Source organism: Pteropus medius, unplaced genomic scaffold (genome assembly GCF_902729225.1).
Source record: "Pteropus medius unplaced genomic scaffold, Ma_sr-lr_union100, whole genome shotgun sequence".
NCBI lineage: Eukaryota > Metazoa > Chordata > Mammalia > Chiroptera > Pteropodidae > Pteropus > Pteropus medius.
Genome location: NW_024355990.1, coordinates 9,139,391 through 9,164,493, shown reverse-complemented (window position 1 = coordinate 9,164,493; position 25,103 = coordinate 9,139,391). Strand labels below are relative to the sequence as shown.

The 25,103-nt window shown below is 32.8% G+C and overlaps 1 protein-coding gene across 2 annotated transcripts in view; it reads right to left on the bottom strand.

Moving 5' to 3' along the window:
- Window positions 1-25,103, bottom strand: part of ABCA10 (ATP binding cassette subfamily A member 10) — a 51,261-nt gene that overhangs the window by 10,086 nt on the left and 16,072 nt on the right. For both annotated transcript variants that reach the window (XM_039859307.1, XM_039859308.1), the window contains exons 9-27: window positions 24,333-24,480; window positions 20,445-20,613; window positions 19,805-19,863; window positions 18,653-18,763; window positions 18,130-18,305; window positions 17,807-17,926; window positions 17,434-17,572; window positions 16,057-16,147; window positions 15,039-15,178; window positions 14,211-14,330; window positions 13,026-13,224; window positions 11,347-11,513; window positions 10,513-10,646; window positions 9,175-9,312; window positions 7,083-7,190; window positions 6,109-6,279; window positions 5,782-5,895; window positions 3,389-3,508; window positions 2,542-2,628 (exon numbers count right to left, since the gene is read on the bottom strand). In XM_039859307.1, the coding sequence (XP_039715241.1) occupies window positions 2,542-2,628; window positions 3,389-3,508; window positions 5,782-5,895; window positions 6,109-6,279; window positions 7,083-7,190; window positions 9,175-9,312; window positions 10,513-10,646; window positions 11,347-11,513; window positions 13,026-13,224; window positions 14,211-14,330; window positions 15,039-15,178; window positions 16,057-16,147; window positions 17,434-17,572; window positions 17,807-17,926; window positions 18,130-18,305; window positions 18,653-18,763; window positions 19,805-19,863; window positions 20,445-20,613; window positions 24,333-24,480 (2,511 nt within the window). The remainder of the gene's footprint in view (window positions 1-2,541; window positions 2,629-3,388; window positions 3,509-5,781; window positions 5,896-6,108; window positions 6,280-7,082; window positions 7,191-9,174; window positions 9,313-10,512; window positions 10,647-11,346; window positions 11,514-13,025; window positions 13,225-14,210; window positions 14,331-15,038; window positions 15,179-16,056; window positions 16,148-17,433; window positions 17,573-17,806; window positions 17,927-18,129; window positions 18,306-18,652; window positions 18,764-19,804; window positions 19,864-20,444; window positions 20,614-24,332; window positions 24,481-25,103) is intronic.

Below are 25,103 nucleotides of genomic sequence, written 5' to 3'. Positions count from 1 at the left end.
ATAAATACATCAGGTTCCAAACTTGTATCTGCAAACAGAACTATAGAATAGAATAAAGAGTCCAGAAATAAATCCTCATATATATGGTCAAATAACCTTCAATGAGGATGCCGAAACCATGCAATTGGGGAAGGACAATCTCTTCAATGAATGGAGTTAGGCGAACTGGACATCCATGTGCAAAAGAATGAAGTTGGACCCTTATTTTACACTATGTACAAAAATTGACTCTATTAAGGTTCTAAATATAAGGTCAAAAAGTATAAAACTCCTAGGAAAAAAAACAGGGAAAAGCTTCATGACATTTGACTTGGCAATGATTTCTTGAAAAGACACCAAAAGCATAAGCAACAAAAGCAAAAATAAACAAATAAGACTACATTAAACTTAAAAACTTTTGTGAATCAAAGGACACATCAACAGAGTAAAAAGGCATAAAAAATAAATAAAAAATAAAATAATAAATAAATGAAAAAATTAGAAAATTTAAAAATTAAAAAATAAATTAAAAAGAAAAAAGTAATAAAATGAAACAAAATAAAGGTAACCTACACAATGGAAGAAATATTTGCAAATCATATATCTGATAAGGGGTTAATAACTAGAAAATATAAAGAACTCCTCAACTGAACAACAAAAAATCAAATAACCTAGTTTAAAAATGGGCAAAGGACTTGAACACACATTTTTCAAAAAATGATATACAAACAGCCAACAAACATATAAAAAGAAGTTCATTACTAATCAGAGAAATGTAAATCAAAACCATAATGAGATACCACTTCACACCCACTCGAATGGCTATTATCCAAAAAATTGGAAAATAACAAGTGTTAGCAAGGATGTATAGAAATTGGAATTCTTGTGCACTGTTGGCAGAAATGTAAAATGGTGCAACCACTATGAAAAACAGAATGAAGACTCCTCAAAAAATAAAAAATAGAACTACCATATGATTCAGCAATCCTATACATGTCCAAAAGAACTGGAAGCAGGGTCTTGAAAAGATACTTGCAAACCCACATTTATTTAGTAGAACTATTCACAATAGCCAAGAGGTATAAGCAACCCAAAAGTCCACAAACAGATGAATGGATATATAAAATGTACATATAATGGAATACAATTCAGTCTTAAAAAGGAAGGAAATCCTGTCATATGTTTCAACATGGGTGAACTTTGAAGACATTATGTTAAGTAAAATAAGCGAGTTACAAAAAGATAACTCTATGTAATTCCACTTATATGTGTACTAGAGTAGTCAGGTTTATGGAAACAGAGTAGAATAGTGTTACAAGGGGCAAGGGGGAGGGAGAAAAGGAGAGTGGTTGTTTAATAGATATAGAGCTTCAGATTTTCATGATAAAAAATTCTGGAGATCCGTTTCACAAAAATGTAAATATATTTAAGGCTACTGAGCTATACACTTAAAAAATGGTTATCATGGCAAATTTTATGTCATTTTTAATCACATTTTAAAAAGCTGAAAGGAAAACTTACATCTGAAGAAAATACATGTGGTTTTTACAACCACATATATAACTGACTAAAAACAAGTAGACAAGGAACGATGAAGCATATACCGTAGGAAGTCATGCACACCACTTCTGGCCTGACCTCTAACATCCTATGCAGTGTTCTAACCTCATCCCCTGCAGTGGCAACTGGAGGTTAAGAGTTTCAGATGACAGAGCTACAAAATGGAGGAGGGCCACATAATCCACATTGGACTTTATGAGAGTGAAGAATTAATCTCTATTATCTTTAGGCTTGGAGGTTTCAGAGTTTGTTTGTAACATTAGGCAGAGTTGCACATTTTGAATATTTGACTATATGACCCAATCAATTAATTATATAACTTTACTATTTATTAATGTTCACTTCAAAATGACTATATATGGACCATCTCCACATACATTGACAAAATAGGAAGAATATACATTCATTATACAAAGACCCATGTAAAAATGTATATAACTTTATAAATTTATAAACTTACAAAAAAGTTAGGAAATTTTCTCCCTTGATAAACTACTCTCCTGCCATTAAGCGAAAACAAAAGGCCTGTAATCCATGTGCTTCCCTTTTCTGCCTCAGTTACCACAATACATAGAAGTATATTTTACCTCAGTATCTTTTCTCAGTATAAAATTCCACTTAATTTTTCCTCTTTCTTCTTCATTATTCAAATTAGCTTGTTTTTTAATCCCTATTGAAATGATTTTTAGTCACACAGCATCTGTGGTATTTCTTATAAAGCACTTCAAATTGTCTTTGGATACATATATCAACAATCTATATCAATTAATCCATATCAACAATAGCAATTAAGACTTTAGAATTTCTGGTATATATATTACTGTCAACGACTACATAGAAAAATACCCTTAGATTTTACTGCCATTATATTTGAATGTACAATGTAGTAAGAGCAGATATTTTTAGGATATTTAAATTTCCCATTCTTTGAATAAGATCAAGTATATCACATGGTTTTGAATGTTGTACAATATATATAGTCAAGAAGAAAATTTTTCTTACTATTAATAATGATAAAAACATGGTGTTTTGAGTACTAATTATTTCATCATCCAGATTTTTGGGGCTTCTCAAATACATCAAGGACAGCTGTTGAAGAAAAACAAGGGTTACATAAAGTTTCTCTGCTTTATGAATATAAAACTTATAAATATGCCTCCATTGTTCTTGATGTTCCATGGGCCACTGGGGAATATTCTATGAGTTGGGACAAGACTTGTTCTCTAATACTAAAATCTGCTGATGAGCCGACATCCTTCCTTGGTTACAATTTCCGATACTTTTTGTTTTTTAATTCTATGTAGTGGGGATTTACAAGTGTCTTTTCAGTGGGAGAGACAAAATATAGAACTGTGACGAAGGTGATAGCGTCGGCAGTCCCTCAGAATTCTCAGTAGTGCTTGGTTTCTCCCAGAAGTTCTTAGTGACATCATGCTTTCCTTCCCTCATCAATTCACACACTCTAAAAGCAACTTATGGACACTAAGTGGTATGAAATCAAAAAGCACAATATGTCACATCTCCAATAATTTAGGAAAACCTATATTTAAGCACAATAAGAATTTCAGATTGTCACCAAAACTGAAATGAGAATCTTCCACATCATGCTCAGACTGAGTCTCTTCCCACTGCATTGTTAGATGGATTTATCTGCTTCTCTATGAGTATGAATACTGGTCTCAGTGAATTTGACAACTTTCAACTTTATACAGTTTTAAAATCTTATTTTCAGAGCTTATAAACATTAAATAATTTCTAAGTTTTACAAAATGAATCTATTCCAACACTACATAAAGAGTTTTTAATGGGATACATGGTCAAGGCTCACTAGGTGATATTGCTTACTTACCTGTATCACAAATATGATAAATCCAACTAAAGTGTAAAAAGGCATTAAAATCATGGATAAAATCAAGCTGGAGTCTCCAGAAAAAGTTAACAGCAGGATGATAACTGCAAGTATTGAGAACTAGAATAAAAAAAATCCAGAGGTATTATAATCTTCTGTCATATTTAATATTTTACGATATTTTCTATGAATAATCTGTTTTCCTAGGAGACATTCCTATTTTCAATTTCCACCTCATATACCACAATATTGTTAGGCTTTCCTCTTTAAGAAGCATCAAACTATCATTACAAATGAAACACAGAATTTCAATGAAGTCTGACATAAATACTTAAAAGATTTACCACGACCTGTAATAATAAAAGAAGGATTCAAACCTGGGGCTGTCTGACTTTAGAGCCCACACATTCAACCACTATTACTTTTACTAGAAGATATTGCATAAGTCAACTGATCACACATCAAGTCAAGGCATAATGTGTTAGGTACCAAAACCTCCACATATGAAACAGATAATACAAAAAAAACATAAAAAACATTTTCTGAAGGAAAATAACAACAATATAAATTAAAATAATCTAGGGGTTCATTAGCTTATTTTATAACCTTTTATCAGAATCTCCTCAAATATTTACTGGCCATAGCACTTATATTAAAGATATTGCTTGAATTAGTCCATTTATCTTGTCTCACCCATCAGAAAAATAAAAGAAATCCTTTCATTAACTCTTCCTTTTGGCAAGCAACAATAGCAACAATACATTTTAAGGAATAGTGAAACGCTTCTCGTTTCCACTTCCCCATTCTATATTTACTCTTCCATCTGCTAGAAACTAGTCTATATTCACTGCTTTATACCACTGCAGTGTTAAAAGTCAGCTGTGGACTCCTATATGTAGAAATATGGAAGAATAGGTACCCTAGTGGACCCACATCATACAAATAAATAGGGAAGTTAACAAAATTCCTTTAAATGAAGGGTTAGTCTCAGAAAAAAAGTGAGGGAATTCTTCAAGGGCACATACAAAGCTCAAAACCTGACTTGGATCATTAAACTATTGGTCCATTACTTGGACCACTAAACACTAAATCTGGGCAGCATGAGATGCTTACTCTGGCACAGGGGTAAGGAGGCTAGGACTGAGGCCCTCCTTAAGGCCTCCTTAAGGCCTTTCCCTGCAAATACCTCCAGGGAAACATGACAAAACCCTCTTTATGCGTGTTTCTTACAAATCTCATATTAAGGCATGGTACTTTAAAAATGGCTTATGCAATCCTAGTTAATTCTATACTGTCAATTCTTATAAAAGTAACTGAAAACTCTTTGGGGATGAAAACATCTCCAATTTAGGATCTGGGAAGTTCCATACTTAACGGTCAACCAAATATGAGCTACCAATAAGAAATATATATATCAAACATACAAGGTAAAAAGCCACAATAAATGTGAATCAGGCATGGGAAAAAATAACAAAGTAAAACTATTGAAGACTTTAGATATTAGATTGTCAAATAACAAATACAAATATTATTTTCAATTAAATATATAAGGAAATCAAATGTGGAGTGAAAAACACAAGCAAGTAACAAAAAACTAAGAGGAACAACTGGGCATACTTTAAATAGAACCAGATATAGTTTTGGAAAATAAAACTGAAATTTCAAAAATCGTCAAAGACTAAAGATAATTTAGACACAGCTTAAGCTTAATAAAAAACAAATGAATTGGGAAAAAAAGTCTGAAACATTTCTCAGAATGCAGCAAGGACATGAAAAATTTTAACAAAATGTTAAGAGATATGGAGAATAGGCTTCATTAACAAAATGAAATTATTTTAATATCTGAAATGGTCAGAAAGCTATGGTATCTGGTCAAGATGTCAAAAAGGCATGGGGAAGGAAATACAATAGAGAATTTGGCTTAAAGTAATAAATTCATTTATTGTTTAAACTTTTCCACACTTATTTGCTTATGTTATTAGTCAATATGGCCACCTAACACTTTTTTTTTAAAATAAGGAGAATTATTCAGGAAGAAAATCTCACTGAGTTGAAAGGCTTGGGTTCAAATCTGATTCTCAGTTTTGCCCACTCTGTAAAACGAGGGACTGTCCAAAATGGCCTAGTCTTTCAGCTGTAACACACCAAGATATCTATAGATATTTTGTCTCTTTACAAAGAAACAAAGGTGGAAAAGAGAAACCATAAAGAACAGATGGAAAATAGGAGAAAGAAAATGAACAAAAAACACCTGAAACCATGAACATAGCCCAATAATGGAAGTACAAAAGAAGTAACTCCGTTCTAAGAATTCGTACTTAATTTTGCATTTTTAAAAACAAACTTTAAGAAATTTAACATAAATGTGTATATGTCTATATGTTGATACTTACGATAAAAAAACTAAGAGACCAAAAGCCATTATTTTTTCTCCACTTGCGAAAGATGAATGAAATCAGGTATGTGAGGAATATAAGAGATCCTGCACAACCAATTATGCCAACCACCTGCAAACAAGATTAATAGCAAGATTAGAGATGGCAGGTCATGTGTGGGTTGGGTTGTGGGGGGAGGGGGAAAGAGAGAACCAGATTACAAAGCTGTCTAAAGCAATATTCTTGCATATCTCTTTTGTTAATGATAAAATGTTAATGAAAATGAATTTTTGTTTTGATTCTACTATTTTATTTAACCTGGGGGTGGGGCGGAGTATCACTTACCAGAGCAAATATGAGTCCCAATGAAAGTCTGAGTTCAAAAAACATGAAGCAGTAAATTAAATATATGGAAAGAAGAATCAAGCTGTATAATGGAATGTCCACCAGAGCCTGTCCACACCAGTATGCTGAAGGACAGAGGCCTGAAATCCACAGCTGAGACTGAGCTTTTAGCTGACAAAGAAATAGAAGGGACACAGGAGGGGTTGAAATCTTTCATAGAAAAAGAATTCTGATTTTTTTGTGTGAAAATGTTAATTTTTAATAAATTTTAGAAATAGTATGTTGTTGGGAAGTTAGGTTTTTTTTTTTTTCAGTCTGTTACTTTATACAATGAATCTGAGCTTCAGTGAATTTCTAGCCCAGGTTTAAGGAAGAGGCCTCAGGTAAACTAACACACTAATACTGTCCCAGTGTCTTTGACTAAATAAGTGACACCCAATGTGGGACTGTACAGCTATTGCAACAGGAAAGTCTGGCCTATTTGTAAAGCTGATTTACCCTTTAGTATAGATCAATAAAAATGACTATATCATAAATTTTTAAAGGCCAATTTATAAAAGCCTAGTTAAAAGTTTGCAAATATACTCCATGTTATACTTAAAAACACAAATTCTCTTTGGAATTGTGAAGTAACAACATGTAGTCAAAAAGTAAATTTTCATTTCTTAAGTCATTTTGTATGAGGCAATTTTACTGTGTTAAGTAGTGACCTTGCAGACCTCTTTGACACCATGATTAAGCATTTGCTAGACTCTATGAGGAGATTAAATGACATGATTTATGTGGAAACACATTTTTCTTGAGGGGCAATCTTGTGTTTGTAAAACAATGAAATTGTAATTACTAAAGTCAGATAAAATCATTCATTCATTCTCCCCTCCTTACTCCCTGCCTCTATCTCTCCCCTTTCATTCTCAATTTCCTTCACCCTCTCCCTTCTCATTCTCCCTGTCCATCTCCTTTTCCCCTCTTACTTTATAATCGCTGATGCTGCTCATGCCGATGTAAGGAGAAATGCAGTTTGCAAAGAGCAGCATAAGTAAGGGCACGCCCAAAAAACCATGTCTCAGTACTAGGTCATCCTGGAAATCCAAAACACATCTGTAAGCTATTGAAATTGTTATAAATTGTACAATTATACATATTTATAAGTTTTTTTTGTTTTGTTTTGTTTTGTCTTTTAGGGAGGGAGTTGGGAAATGGTGAAAAACTCAGAATGGAAGCATACTCCTGATTTAAGAAGCAAAGAGAAAAGCAGATATGTTTTGTTACCCTGTACAGCAGGTGCCATTCCCTGGAACTGCACATCAAAAAACTTCACAATCTGAATTTTATATGCACATATTTAGAGGGCATGAGCAGTTTCTCTTTCATATTTGCATTTAGTCATTGTTAAATGATGACAGATACTATTTGGAGCTACACTTAAAAGTCTCTGAAGCACTGAGCTAAATAAGCTGACATATGTTCCAGTTCTCTACCTCCAAGCAGATGAATTATAAACGAGAGCCTCTAAAACTCTAACAGTAATTGTCTTGAAGCTGTTCTTATGTTCCTGTTCCTACACACAAGATATAATTAGAAGAGAGACAATCTTTCCTGTATAATTTCTTGACTTCTAGAAATGTTTAAATTAAATAATCTTAAAGGCACGGAGGGGGCTTACTATAAATCTGAGTTGTTTTCCAGACCGAGTATTTATTACTGTTATAACAAGAGACTAAAACACAATAGACTAAAAACTAAAGTTGGCATTAATCTTATTGTGAAATCTTCCAGTAAAATTTTATTCTCCACAACTGTTATGCATATACTTGCAAAAATCTATCCAATTTTTATAATTTTTCTTTTTTAAATCTACCATAATCAAACATACTTATTAGCAGTTATTTTTGAAGGCCGAGAAATGGTTATTAAAATTATGTATGATCAAAAATTACATTGCAATCCACAGGATGTAAAACATATAAAAGCCAAGACCCAAAAAGGCAATGTAAAATTTAAAATGATAGAGAAAACACTATAGAACTATTAAATAATCTTAATTTTAGGGCTGGACCATACATTCACATAAGTATTACTGCAGTGCATAAATACACCTTCCACACTTGCTTTGATCACTGTATACGACATATTCAGCAAATTCCTCCAGGAAAATCTGACATAAAATTAAGGATTTGGATTTAAGCCTTCTCTGGTGTTCTACATTTCCAAGCAAATTCATTCAACCACTGATTTCAGCAAATGTGTATTGGGTACCCAGCAAATGTGAAGAACTATTCTAGACAGTGAACCAAACAAAGCTAAAATTATGATTCTTCAACAGCCCTTTGGTTTTTCTCTGTCATTTACAATTTTTCAGTGTCTTTTTGGATCTTGGCTCTTAATATTCTATGCTTTGAGGAGCTAGCTGTAATTTTTGGTCAGACAAGACTTTAGACCAGAGGGGTGAGGCCAATGATAAAATACAACACTATCGTCTATCAAGTAGCAATAAATGTAATCGAAAAATATATATCAGCATAAAGAATAGAAGATAATAGGTTACATTAATGTACTAAAGTAAAAAATTTTATTATACATTTAAATTTTTTCCATTAAAGTTTTTAATCTAAAAAATTTATTGAGTCTAAACATAAAATTAAAAATTCTTGATCTTTCAGAATAGTAATAGCAAACATGTATTGAATGCTTACTCTCCCCGCTTACAAGAATGTAAGCTCCAAAGGATGGGATTCTTGTCTGTTCTGTTTATGCTCTTTCCCCAGCACCTAGAAGTACCAGGACATGGTAGACACTCAAGAAGTATGTGTAGAATGAATGAAAAAAGTATGTCAGGCTTTGTTCTAGGCACTTAGTAAATTCACCTAATCCTCGTAATAATCATGTAAAGTAGATACTACTATATTTCTTATTTTACAAATGAGGACACTGAGGCAAAGAGTGGCTAAGAAACTTGCTAATAAATAGCAGAAGCAGGATTCAAACTCAAGTAGTAGGCTCTAGAGTCTTTGCCCTTTATCCCTCTGCTATATTGCCTCTTATATAAGTCAATGTGATACTTACCACAGGAAATGTGCTTCTCTCTGTTTTAATAAGCTCTGTATAGTTAAAAATTCCTAGAAGGGCATTGCTAACAATTCCCATAAGAACGGGAAAACAATTCATTCTCTTGGTATTACATGCAACTGAAAATCTGTAATCCTTTAAAAAAAAAAAAAAAGGCACACAGATATAAGTTCTAAATTCTTAGAGTAAATGTATTTTTGTATATTTTACATATTACCTGGGTGAGAAGGAGACTATTAATTTTTCCATGACACTCTGCCTTTTTGAATTGCTATAAGAATGCATTACTTTTGTAATCATAGTAACTTATTCTGTTAATGAAATAGACTAACATTCACTAACATGGAAAGATGTCAAAAATTTAGATTTTATGTACAAAGAAAGTTGCAGGACTCCTCTAATACTATTCTAATTTAGGAAATATGTATTATTTTCTAACTAATAAATGTATTTTATTATTCATTCTACATATAGGAAGTTTGTGTTTTCATAAAGGAAAAGAGTATAGAAGATTTTTACCAAACTATTAACAGAAATATCATATGGAAAAATAAATGAATGAAATTATGGAGAAAATTTTATTGTCTTTATTATAAACCCTAGTAATGTTGGAATTTATTAAATACGCATTGCTTTTTTTAGCTTTATTGAGGTATAACTGATAAATAAAATTGTAAGCTATTTAAAGTACATCATGAAGACTTGATACACATACGTATACATTGCAAAAGGATTCCTCCCATCTAATCAATTAACACATTCATCACCTCACGTGTGTGTGTATATATACATACAAATATATATGAGAACGTTTTTGTTCTGATCTCTAGCAAATTTTAATTATTCAAGTGTTATCAACTATAGTCACCATATTTTATATTAGATTCTCTGACCTTATTCATCTTATAGCTGACAGTTTGTATGCTTTTACCAACCTCTCCCTATTTCCCCCATTCCCCAGCCCCTGGCAACCACTTTTCTACTGTCTGACTTTTTTTTTTAAGATTCCTCATATAAATGATACCATGCAGTATTAGTTTTCTCTGTCTGGTTTAGTTCACTTAGCATAATGCCCTCAAAGTCCAACCAGTTGTCACAAAACATGCACTGCTTTTAAAATAAATGAATTCACTAACAAAAAATGATGCCTTTAATTACTGAGGATAAAAATGTGTCCTTTAAAGGATTAAAATTTCATGCCTCACTCAAAAAGGGCCAAGGTGGCATTCTGAGTTATGCTGATACAGAATAGTTGAGTTGCTTTCCTTATTTTTAAAGTATAAAAATGTGGCAAAAATCCACTCATGATAAAACAGTACGTGGAGGCAAACATACCTTCTGGTCACCAGACACTATGATGGCTCCATTGTAGGATGGATCGTCTGAGCCATTTCTATTTCTAAAGTCATCTATTTCCAAAACTATATCCTGATGCTTCAGTGACTGTATGAAATCTTCAATATCCGAGTCTAGTGTAGTCAGTGAAGGAAGGCAGTGTTAAGGCAAAAAAAATCAACATCAAAGTTTTAAAATAAGCATGATTTCCTCTCATTTAAGGAATACCCAGAACGACATGGTAAAGACTCTCACTCTGTAAGAATATAATGAAATTCATTCTGATCCTGAGATATTGGAATCCAGTCTACATCTTCAGTGTAAGAGACTCTTTTCAGAAAATGTTAATTTACCTTGTAAATCTTATAAAGTAAAAAAAGAGTTAATTCCTGAGAGTTAGATTTGCAATTGTTCTTGCTTTGGTAGCACATATACTAAAATTAGATTTGCAATTGTCACAGATATAACGCATTTTATAAGTGACTTTTATAAACATTGCAAAGCCTTATAATATTTTTAATTACAAACGGTACATACAAAATACATATCTCATGACCCAGGCCTGTTCTAGTGATACACATCAGTCCTGCTCATTAAGTAATCTGCTAAATCTCACCAACTTTGCAATAACGTTTATGAAATCAAGTAAACTTGATATTTTCCATTACGTGCACTATTTTTCTTGATTTGAAAATAAAGAGAGCTGGACACACACCATTTTTTCCCTATTTTCCCTCAAGTTGTTTTTAACAGGCCTTTTTGTGTCTCAGGTTTGTGCTTTCTAAAGGTCTTTGATGATAAAAATTAAGACTAAATGTCAGGCCTATTTCTCACCTGTATTATTGATGACCAATAGACTGGTAAGAGGAGTATGTGGGAGTTGTTCCAGAGAAAGGAAATACATACTGGATGAAAGCTCCCAAGGATGAATTTGGTAAATTATCATTTGCATTATCTTCTCGAAAACAGTGGGGATAAAAGCAATTACAAGTACCAGTAATCTAAATAAAAGAAAATTAAAATGTGAGTCTAAAATATTTTCTCTCTGATTATTTAAGTCATAAGCCTGCTATATAAAAGGCAACTTATGGAAATTCAACATACAAATATGGTGTTTAGTTACATAAAATAAAACTGAAAGTAAGACTAATCTAAAGATGGACTCAAACTTCTGCATCATCATTCATATCATAGTGCAAGGCATCCAAGAATAACAGAACATCAAGAGAAGGTAAAATCCAGGGTGTCCCTCTGTGGGCTTGCTGGTTAACCAGGACAACGTGGGAAGTGGTTTCATGGTAGACCAGGAGCCTCAGACAGCCTGCCTATGCAATTTTAAGGGGAAAGAAACCCTGTTTCACACTGTGACCTCAAGCTTGCAAAGCACACGATTTTAAGTAAAATTTTAACTCTCATTAGCTGTTAAAATACATACATTTTAATTTTTGTGAAACTAGAGGCAATATTTAAAACATTATTTTCAGACTTGAGAACTCATTCCACTGATTCAAACTACAAGTGAAATACTTTCAAGCAATCCTTTGTTTCTCTAATAAGTCTGTGAATTCATTCTGCTATGACTACTTTCTCCCTCACTCAGCCTCACATAGGCAACCTTCCTCTCATTCCTTCTTTCCATTATAACCAATGACACCTCTGTTCCAATCAAGGCCAGTCTTTCTCAATACTGCTCTGAATCCAGTCCCTTGCTACCCTCCTTCAGACATTGCTAAGTTAGTTTTCATTCTACTGGCTTATTCCCATCCTGAAACATGTTCTAATATCTCCCGCTCACTAAAAAAAAATGAAATTCCTCCTAATTTCACTCTCCCTTCAGCTATGCTCCCATCTTTCTACTTCCCTTCATCGTCAAGTTCCTCGAAAGCCTTGTCTGCCTTTGGACCGTCTCTTCATAAAACCTTCACGACCTCCCTTTTGCCAAGTAGGAAGATTTGGCAAAATAATACATGACTTCTGTTCTGAACTGTTATTCTCTCCTCTTACTTCATGTTTTCTAATCTTGACCATGTCAATGTGGCCAGCACTGACCACTCTACTCAGAATTGTAATGAACTCCCGATTCCCACCAGCAATCCCCATCCCCTTACTCTTCTTTGTATAACCTACTATATAATTCGGTTTTTATATTTACTTTTTTTTTTTTATCTTTCCCCTAACCAGAAGGTAAATACTACGAGGGCATGGATTTGTGCCTTTTATGCTCACTAATATAACCAAAGCACCTGGAACAATGCCTAGCACATAACAGGCTTCAATAAAGACTGTGATATAATTAATAATTAACATATTTAATGGATAATTATTTAATTGGTATTTTTCTTCCCCACAGATGGTAGGCCTAAAGGCCGTGTCAGTTGTGTTCACTACTGTAGGATAGTACTATAAGCACTCAAATTTATTAAATAAGTGAAGAAATTATCAGACTTATTTTCTTATTTGAATCTTTTTTGCAATATATTGACTAAAGAGATTTAAAGTAGTCTGATACTTACAAGGACAAAAGAACTTCGCTCTCGTGTGTTAACTTTAAGAAGCGAAGCTTTGCCACTCCGCAGACCTGCCGTATCCAGAGAGTCCCATTACTCACATCAGTTCTCAACCCAGGAAGAGAACAAAGAGCCTGTTGCATTTCTGACTCAATGCCAGTATCTCTTGTCACATCGATTTTCTCCTGTTTCTGAATGCCAAAATCTATAATCATGTAATAAACCATTATAATAAGCTATGTTATTTGTATTTTCTCTTTAGACATTTTGAAAATTCTGTTAGAATATTTGTAACAACACTTCTAATAAGTTATTGATATTCATAAGTCTTATATTCCTGCAAATGTAATGGATCTGATTTTAATGAGTAAAATAATTTCTGAGCATGGTTTACAACTCTTGGGAAGCATTTATTCTACCACACCAATAGCAGCAGCTCCCCATCCAAGGGAATTTTGCAGAGTGTTATATAAAAGTACCAGCATAAATTTCTGCAGTCAAGTTCTAAAAGCTGAGTTTCTCTGTCATCTGAAACCTCCACTGGATTAGTTTGTCACTGATGACTGCCATCCCAGTGACCACTTCAAGACACTGTGGTTTTAAGTAACAGGAAGCTGGAAGATCCCCTGCTCAATTCCAACATATACCACACATTAGCTGTGTGGTTTCGGCTAATCACTCAATTTCTCTAAATGTAAGTTTTGTCTCCTACATCATGAAGTTACTATGGGAACCAAGAACAATATAACCCAACAGCTGAGTACAATGGTTGACACATAATAGACTCCTACATTCTTCTAATTATTATTACAAAGTAATCTAAGGGAAGATAATATCTTATTTATCTGTTAATACATTAACTAGAATTAGTTCATTAGCTAAGTAAGAATATATTTTTTGTAAGGAATGGACAAAGCCAGAATTCATGCCATTCTCAGACAGCTGTTGATGATAAGGAGAAGTGGGCACTGCAAAGGGATGTAACTGTCACTGACATGAGAGGTAGACAGATATCATAAAGTAATATCCCTAGCAATAAGCCTGATTATATTAGGTATAAAATAATTATGATTCTTTAAAAGTGGAAAATCCTACTTTAGATCTACATAAAAATCTACAAATATCAATTCATACATGGTCATTTTCTTTTTTTCTTTTTTTAAATTTTCTGCTAGACACACATTTTTATACCTGGCTCCTCAATTGCTGAATTGCCTTCTAGGTTCAAAAATACTTCATTCAGAGTTGTCATGGAAACACCATAATTCATTATCCCTTGGTCAGAACATTTATCAAGGTCATTGTAGAGATCTAAAACACAGAAAAGAATAATGTGATGCAATTAAAATTGGTAATGAGTACATTAAAATACCAATTCTTAAAAATTACTCAGGATAAATCTAAAAATATTTTCATATTAGAGCTGCCATAATAATTCAAGAAAAGCCTTCTCATAAAATGTTTTCTTGCCCTTCAAATCAATTTTATTATTTTACATCTCTATTTTCTCTCACAAACTTTAAAATTACTTGTATCACTAAGGCCACATGTGTGTTTTGTATAAACATGTATCTGTATGTCTATTTAAAAATTCATTAGGCATGGGTAAATTATATATTTTCTTCTCTGTCTTTTCTAATATTTTTATACCTAGCATATTACATTTATAACTAAATTATAATTTACAAAGACCCTATTAAAGTGTTTAACCAATAAGGACTTATTTAATCTGTATCTCTATCAAAATTAAGGTTTTGCTATTTCAGAAAAAAGATGTTTCAAAGAATCATTTAATGCTAATGAAGAGCAAATCTGGGTTTCCTAGTGAAATACATTTGTAGGAATTTTAGCTGCTCTTACTAAGATCTGTTAACACACTTCATCACATTGGCAACGGGAGACAGCATATTTATGAATAATTATTTTCCTGAGTATAAGCTTTAAAACCTACTGATAGAAAATGAATTAGCACAGTCTTGGACTTTTAGCTGTATTCTATGTGGTCATACAGTAAGTTACCTGAAAATCTGTTTGTTCTTTCCAAGGGCAAACTATACACAAGTTTTTCTTCACTTTTTGCTGTTAGCTTGGCATCGGGGATGTGCTGTCTAATGAGGGATGTGATTCTCTCTGGATTACACATTTCATTCCTGTGCAAACTAATGTTTCAAAAGAAGCATAAGCCTTTGAATTCTTCTCCAACACCAGTGCTCATGAAAAGACAGCTTTTGATGAAATAATTTGTATATATTACAGGCATATCCTGCTAACTTCAATAATTACTTCCCACAAATCAGATGTTCCACTTCAAAGTGCTAAGTGGTAGTCTCTTTTCCATTATTTCAGATGAGAAAAAAATACAGTGTCAACCCCAAACCCCCAGCCAACTTCCTAAAAGGTAACTAGAGCAAGCTGAAATTTCAGTGTGTGTATATACATACATGTGTGCATGTGTGTGTGTGTGTAATATGTGTAGATAGGTTAGCATGTAAACAAATATATAAAATCATAATTGGATATAAAGTACATGAAATATTGCTCCTGGATCACTGAAAAATTAATAAGTATTTTAATAAACAGTTGCTTTCTATGCAGCAAATGGCTTCTCTTAATGCCAACAACTCATTTCTTAATATGTCATGCTTTCTACAATATTCCACGTGATATTCTGACATTGAGCAGACTGTGAAATGTAAGTAGATTAGGAATACAATTTCATATTCTTAGGGCAAACTATTTCATTTAAAATAATCACTTTCTTTTTTGGGGACATAAATATAAATTTTTCTTATATAAATATTGGCCAGAAAATGTTATACTGAAAGAAGCATCTACTTTTAGAAATTTGCATGCTTAAAACCAAGATATAACCCACAAGGGAAATGTTAATGAAGGAGATATTTTGCACTGTTTATTGGAAATCAATTTCTACCAAATACTAAGTTGACATTATTAATATCTCTAAAAGATTGCATGAAATGTCACCCTACATATTGATACGCTCATATTAAAAACAGCTACTGCCAGAATACATTACCTTAAATGATATCCGATACCCCATTTTCGCTTCAGAAACAAAGATGACCCTGCACATTTCAATTTCCCTTTAGACAGAAACACTTTCCTGTCTGAGCAGAAAAAAAGAAGTAAATTGTGAATTCCTTCTATGGGTTTATTCTGTACCCTGGAGACCAAAGCACTGAATGAATTTTTCAATACAAATGCGATCACGATATAGAGCTCCTGTGTGCAACATCAGCTCTCCTTCCCGTGCCTACCTTGAGGCAGGACATGAGTTCACTGCATCTCTTGCAGCTGATCCAATGGCATAAAACAATGCAAGAATGGCCCAATTCTTCAGCTCTCCTTTATCCACACACTTTGTTATGTAATAAGCAGTGTCCTCTCACTATGGGCACAGTTACCCACTCCACCCCTGGATATCACTATGTGAATTGCTTTGGCCAACGGAGCATTAGCAGACACTGAGAGGCAGAGGTTTGAAAAGGGCTTATGCATTGAGACTTGCTCTCTTGAGCCCCAGTCACAGCCATGAGAATGCCTGGGAAAACAAAACATAGCTAGAGCGGGGCTGAGTCACCTGATTCATCCTAGCCAGCAGCTACTTGACCACCAGACATGTAAATGAACCCAGTCAAATACCTGAAAATTTCTGTAGGTGAGCCGATCTAAATTGCCAACTCCGTAACTCCTGCACTAAGTAAATGCTCACTGATATAAGGCGCTGAGTTTGGGGGGTTTATTATATAGCATTACTGAGGTGGGAAATTACTGGCACAAGAAGTGAAGTATGCTTTACCTCAGTTCCTGGAAGAAACTTAGAATAGTGTTATATTGCACATCGAACAGCAAAAATTTCTCTTCTTTTCCCTGTGTCCCTTTCTATTTTTTCCAGATATATCCTTCACACACTCTCCTGGCTTACTGAAACTAGTCTCCCCCACCTGCCACTACTCCCTAGGCAAAAACATTTGTTCTATTACTAATTCCCCAATCCTGCGTCTTCGCACTCAACACCTCACTCAATGGACAAAGAATCCTCCTAAGAAGGCAACAAAGGGTTGTAAATTTTAAAACATTTTTTTCCCAGCTAAAAGTTTTCTGTCCAACAAAAAACTATACATGAAAGGTAATATTTGAGTTTCAAAATTTTAAAAATATACTTGTGGTTAATGTAGACAGTCAAGAAAGTTACAGACAAGAAGATATATGAAGTATGGGTCTAAAGAACTCACAGGGAGCTTAGAATTTTTCTGAGGCTAAGTGCATCTTTAGCATAAAGTCACTCAAATGGATAGCAAACAAGATTCTCTTCTTTTAAAAACAGATCACTGAGATTATCTCTATAGTAAAGCCTTATGCAACTAGTTAGAATAAGGAAACCAAGAATCACCAGCCAAGATGTCAGCCTCATCCATGAACTGGGTACTAAACAGGATCATATGGTTTGTTTTACGCTCCCTCAGGAGGTTCCAAACTTGGTGCCTTGAAAAAGGATCCAATCCAGCAGTTGGTTCATCTAGTAGCAAAACCTACAGAGGAAGAAATGTATAAAAGCATCTTCTACTTCAAAGTGAGGATCTTCCAAAAGTAGCATGGAAACCAATATGATTTCTAGATTCAAATATAATCCTCCACCATAACCCTAACAGGCTTGCACAGTCCTTCATTATAAACTCTCACATTTGGTAATTAGAGTTTAAACTTTAATAATAGTTTTATATCTTTCGATCCAAATTAATCTCAAAAAATATATTTTCTCTCACCTGAGGATCTCCTAAAATGGCAATCCCAAATGTTAGTTTTCTCTTCTGTCCACCACTTAATTTTTTAGCAATGACATCTTGAATGTTTTGTATGTCTAATTCCATTATAACTCTTTTTACCTATTAAAAAAAAGAACCCTACATTAATACAAAACATTTTACTTTAAGCAGTCTTAATTCTCTAACGAATTTGAAAAAAATTGTTCTAGAACTTCGTTAAGATTTATTTATGAAAGAGTAAAATAATAGTTAAACAAAAATATGGTCAGGAGTAAATTAAGCAAATTACTTCCAAAGCTATCAGTTCTAATATCTTCACCTACCTCTTGTTCCACTTCCTTTGGCTGAATCCCTTTTATTTTAGCAAAGAGCCTGAGGTTTTCTCTCACAGTAAGAAATTCAAACTGAATATTGCATTGTGGACAAAATCCAACTTTCTTTCTTATTTCCTCCATTTTAGTTATTTCAGAAAGTGTGGTATTATAAATAGCAGCTGATCCTGTAAACAGAAATTTTAGAGTATTTAACAATTGGATAGTAACTCTAGCAGAGTGGTAATACAGGATATTAGCTGAAGAAACTTCACATTTAATAATTGCATAATTAATACACAGAGAAAATTCAGATTATCCTTAACATAGTGTCCACAGCAAAAGTACACATGGAATGACAAACAGTGAAATAAAAATACAAGCTTTCTCATGAATTTATATAAATATAAAATATTTCCTTTTCTAAATTGCTCAATTGTATAAAAGTCCTGCTTTAAAGAAACATTTCTCTTTTATATAATTAGATTGTGAGTCTGTTTTATCAGCCAACTTGTTTGTAAAATTATTTTCTCACCTTCTGTAGAAACAGAAAACCCACTGAGAATGTTTAGCAGTGTTGATTTACCAGCTCCACTATGTCCAAGAATTGCAGTGACTTGTCCTTCATAAATGTCAAGATATATGCCTGTTTTAGAATAAAATGTGAAAATCAGACTTTGGACTATATTCAGATCAAATGGACTTTCAAAAACTTGGAAGACTAAAATGTAACTCAGCATTTCATTTCATTGGTGTTCGAATACATCCCCCATAAAATTGTAATTTAATTTTGTCTATTTATAAAGACAAAGCATCAGTTTCTCTGAAGAAATTGAATCAAGACTGGGAATGTACTTTCTACCCTCCTTCCTACCCCAAATCCTTCAAATGTCAAGGGATATATATATTTATTATTTAAGAATTGAACAAAGGCTACCAGGAATTAAAATGGTAAACAGAGTACTTGCATCCTGGGCAAAGGAAAGCAGTGTGACTAAAGAAACAGTCTCTCAGAAACTTCCAGAGCTGGAAGACATAGGTGCCAGGCACAGAGTCAAAGGGGAGTTTATTCCATCTTAGGAGGGACGGAGGGTGGGTTAAGGAGAGGATGATACATTTCTCCTGACATTGGCCATTGTTCTGTTTTGCATCACAAAGTGTGGGCATGGTCCCTAGAGAGATCTGCTGTGATCCAGGACATGTCACAGGTATTTTTATATATGGGTGCTTAGTAATTAATAACTTTTTCTTTAATACATGAAAAATTATCTAATGTCATTGGAAAACAACAAGCAGTTCTATTAGCATCCCAGAAATTTTAAGAGATTCTTGAAGACAGACAATATGAACTTATATTATCAGAGAACAAAAAATAAGGCCCAAAACAGGTAATGAAAAGTTCTATGAAAGCAAAAACAATTCCAGTGATACTCCAAGCTCAGTATGACAAATTTAGGTTAATGATTATAAACTAGCAGAAGTAGTAACATCCTATTTTTTTAAAAGTATTTTATATACGTACATATATAGAAAAAATAATATATTATTGGTGACTATCTTTCATAACAAAAATTTTTCCTTTTTATCGCTATTCATTCTCTAATTTTCCACTATGACTACCTGTATTTTCAGACAACAACAAAAAAAATTAATTAAAAACATCATTGAAACAATGTTTTTTCTTTACCTTGCAACGCTTCTACTTTTTCATGCTTTCCATTATATTCTTTTTTAATATTTCTGATTCTGAAAGAAGAGTAAGCAACTTTGAGTAAACACATTTCCTAATAACATCGATTATGTTAAGTGCCAGCACTGCCAGTCATGACGGAACTGAAACTTCACAAGGGGGGGTGTCGCCCTCTTGATGGGATCCAGGAGGGCAGCAATGAGAGCCCAAACCGCCCCCCGAAGAGGTCTGCACAGACCTGCTGATACCCTTATCAAGCTTGGCTTTTCCTATTTTCCCGTGATTTCTCTAAGTTAGCAAATGAAGGGAAAGTTACAATTGAAAGGATAAAAGGAGCGAAGGAGGAAGGGAAGAAAGGTGACAGGCTTTCCCTCAGTCCTGCACCCTTCTCTAGTTATCGTTCAATTATTCTTCTCTTTCACAGGCAAATTTATCAAAATAACAGTCTCTACTCTTTGTTTCCAGTGATTAATGAGAAAAATTTAGGATGATGGCAGCGGAATATCTGAAAGAAATGAACTTTCAAAAAACACATAATCTGTAATAACATTTGACCTGTGGCTGACCCTGTGGCAGCTTACTTTCTTAAGCTTTTATCTCTAAATGTACATACGAAGTCACATAATTTGTTGGTTACCTTATGGCTTCTTTTCCATGGAACTCTGGAGACACAGGTTCGAAAGAGTCATCAGAGGAATGCTCGGGACTTATTTCATCCTCGAAGTCTTCGTGATGAGTATTTTGATGTCGGGACCAAAACGAAGACTTTAGGAAAAACAATGGTGAATGCCAATGGCCATCTTCATCTAATCAATCAAGACACAATTACATATTGAATCAATAATACCACATCAGTAAAGAATGACTTCTGTCCTAGTGTGGCTTGATATCAATTTTAAATTTAAGTTATTTTATGGGAATTTATGTTTATAATGTTAAAAGTAAAGTATTACAGGAATATTAAAGTGAAGACAGTGTTTGACCTTTGATAAATTCTCAGCTCTGCTTCATAAAAATAAGAGCTTATCAAAGAAGATAAAGTTTAGCTCTAGGAAACTGTATCAAATATCAAGAACTTCTCACTCTTGGGATTTCCAGACACTTGGATGCTTACAAAGAGAAGTTGTGTAAGCTGATTTCTGCAACTGTGTATAAAGAAAAAAAAACTGATAATACAGGAAAAAATTTTGAGAATAAGAAGTATAGCAATCAGTACAAATCGAAAGTCAAACTTTTTCAAAGCTCTAAGAATAAATTAATAAAAGTAGAAAAATTAAGTTCCTAATACCAGAAAGGTAGACATAAGGCCGAATTACTGTTGGCATCTAGTAAAAGATTTTAAAAAGGAAAAAGATTAAAATTAAGGGATCAGAGTGAGAAACACAGGAAATTTTAAAATTCATAAGAAAAATGAAAGAAACACAAATCAAGCTGTTTCTGCCATGTCTTTGTTATATTTTATGTATATTTTTTTCAACCAGATACCCAGATAATTCTTTAATTTTCTATGACCTCATGAAATTATTCAAGGATTTTATTAAGAGAGAGTTCATAGCATTCCAAAGCAGAATGGACTGTACATATATAATCAGTTAAAAATTGTTTTGAAAGTTAAATGAACTTCCATTTTAATGGTAAGAAAAGAGAATAGAAAGTTCAGCTATGGATCTATAGAATCGAAGAAAATGAGATGTTATTTTAAAGATGTATCCACAAAATATGAATTTATTAGTGATAAGTGGAGGAAATTTAATAGATTTTTAAGAGACTATAGGATAATTGAAACAACAGGGAGTTTTCACATGTAATATTACATTACAAACTGTTACTGAAAGCTAACATAAGGGAATAAACAAGTGAAAAATGTCACTCCAAAAGAACTATGCTGTTTCCCACTGCTGGGCATACGTGTTGCTCCTTTTGACTTATCACACTTCCTACACTATATTTAAATACTAATTTACATAATCATTTCCAATGCTACCCACGAAAGCCTTTAAGACACAGACTGTTGACCCATACTGACTTCAATGAGCAGCTATGTGCTAAATAGGTAGATGAAAACTGATATCTTATAAGTATCCATTTCATAGGAAATTCTTGGTGTTTTGGTTCTGAAAAAGAATTATAAATGCAAAAACATTTATATGTAAAGGTAAAATGTTCTAAAAATGTCATTTTGAAAGATGTTTATATAACTTTGGATTAAAGAATACATATTGTACCCAAATAAAGGGAAGTGAGATTGAATAAAATTTATGGACCTAAAAAAAAAAGGAGGAGGAAGAGTTGTTTAATTTGAAGCTGAGGGAAAATAAAGAGTTCACTCTTGTAGTCCTTCAGCAAATCTTTATTGAGAGCCTCTTATGTACCAGGTAGTGTCTAGATGGGAAAACATACATCATTTATCCTGAAGAAAATTGAAATATGAAGACTACTATATGCATTTATGTAATTCACCAGGAATTTACTGAATACCTACTAAGTGCCAAACTGTCCTAGATGCTTGAAGATATCAGTGTAATAAAAAGCAAACATCTCTTCCCTCATGGGGACTAACATTCTAGAAACAAAGACGAGAAATGAGTAATAAATATAACAAATATTGAATTGTATGTAAAAAAAAGTAAGAGAGCATTAGTTCAGAATTTTATTTAAAGTTTTGGTCCAAATTCTGCTGTGTTCTTGGGCCTGACACATAACCTCTCCAGATCCCTGTTTTGGCATTTACAAGATGCGAGGCCCTTACTAAACACTGAACTCAATACTGATTGGTAAAATTGTATAATTATATGAATACACAGGAACTGAAAGGAAAAATTTGATTTCCAATTTCTCAGATTTGAATATACTTATTGTGCCTTCCCATAAGGAGGGAAGTATTTGGAAAAGAAGAGCAACCTAATTATGAATGAGTGGAAGACTTAACAAGAGAAACTGGAAATTTTGCCTATTACAATACAAATTAAATCCTAGATGTAACTATTGGAGAAAAAAGTTACTTTTAATGTAGAACACCAAAAATTTAGGCAAGGACAAATGTCATATGGCACAGAGTTGTTACAGAGAAAAACTGACTTTGGAGTATTAAAAGTTTATGACCTCCTCTACTAATTAGAAAGAATTCTGATTTTCCCTACTAGGTTCCTCAGCCTGGAGGCTAAAAACAAATTAATTTGCTTTATACTACAAAGGGTAATACATGATGTGGTAAGAGAGAAAACAAGAAATTTCAAAAGGATGAAGATGATGAGAAAATGGAGAATAGTCTAGCCCCAGTTTAGTTGGGGGACACTTGTAAAGATTTAGAGAAAAGAAGTGTTTAAGGCCACTGCCATGTGTGTGAATGGGAGTGAGTGTATACACAAGAGATAAGGTCTGGGATTTTAATTTCCATTTTGCATGTCTGAGAAATAAGAAAGAAGTAAATTTTTCAATTATTCAGATACCAGAGCACTGATTATTTGACTGTGACCTGTGACCAAGACAAGGACATATGTTAACTTGGTTTTATATGGGTTACATACATTATATGAAACTTTTTGGTTCAAAGAAGAAATTTCATTTAATTTTGAGAAAATCATTCATTCACAATAATTTTGCAATTTGCTAAATGCAAAAGAAATTACTTATTTCAAAATGTTATAAAATTAAAAATAAAATTATATTAATGGAACCAAGAGGAATAATTTATATTATATTAAAATAATAGTATAATAGATATAAAGAACATAAAACAAAGTCTAGAGGAAAACTATGAATATTTTTTAAATATAATGCCTGAATTAGAAAACAGATAAAGGAAGAGACCACAATAAATAGAGTTTGAAAAGGATGGAAATATTTAGATTCTGCTACATAAGAAGAATTATGTATGAGTAAAATTTGTGGATTTTATATGGGCAAAATAAAATGTAAGTATACTAGTTCCTGGAATTCTATGTGTATGCTACACATGAATTTTATTATAATTATTTAAGTCATTTGTAGAGCTTATTTTATTAATTTTTATAACACTATATAATACATTCCCATTAGGTTGATCTTCCCACAAAAAGGAAGGAAAAAAGAGGTCATCCATTCACTTTATAATGTGTTCCCTTCTTCATATTTTTGAGATTCAGAAGAACAAGTATACTAGAGCCAAATATTAGCAAGAACTATTTAATGAACTATCTTGTCAGTGAGTTGAATCCAAGCACTAAAAAGCATCATTATCCAATAGCTTCCCTCTCCTCAGCTAAAATATAAACGCATGCACACACACACTCACACGCTCATACACACACATCCTACCTTTATAAAAGATGAAAACCAAAAGAAATGTTATTTTTAATTAAAATGTTTTTACAAAATAAAGCCATTCAGACCATTAAATAGCAACATGAAAATGAAAAATTTCTATTGTTTTCAAAACTTTCTCCTTTCCTTGGCAATCAGAAATGTTTCTCAAATTACAAATATTAAGACATTACTTAAGAAACAGAATTTCTTTAAATGCAACTTTAACCACACTATTACTTACCAGGCAAAACTCGCTCAAAATATAATGTTAAAATCAAATAGAGAAGAGTATCAAATGCCAAAAGGAAGAAAGTAAGTATCATTACATATGACTCTCCAGAGGGATCAGGAAAAGTAACACCATTCAGGTAATAATCCAGGTGTGTAATCTGAGATTTAAAATAAATTAAAAGTTGGATGAATCCACTAAACAAAAGTTTTTTAAAATAGTGCTGCCTAGACAAATGTAATTTATATTTTAAAATTCCTTTCTTCAAAAATTCACAGTGAAGTTATTAGTCATAGTGTTGCTGTATATGAAGAGAATTGTCGTAAAAGTGAGAAATGCTACATGAGAAAGTAAAACAATTGAAGAATAGACGTCTAAGTAACTGATTTTCACAGAAGTGTTAAAGAAGGGAATTTGGAGAAGTGGACAAGCAACCAAAAATAACATTCTGGGAAGAGAAACTCAGAGTGGGCAGTGAAATCGGAGGCCATTTAAAAGAAATATAAAAATGCTAAGTATAAGAAAGGTAATTGCAGAAATGTTAAAATATTAAATTAGTATTAAAAACTTGAATAAATTATTTTTAAATATAATAAAGATAATAGAAAATAGAGAGATAATAAAGATAATAGCTGACATTCACATAGCATGTATCAGGCACTGTTCTAGTGATATATATATACACATATACATATACATATACACATATATATATAAATAAATAAATAAATAAATAAATAAATAAATAACAACACAGTTTGTCTTCACAATTACCCCCATTAG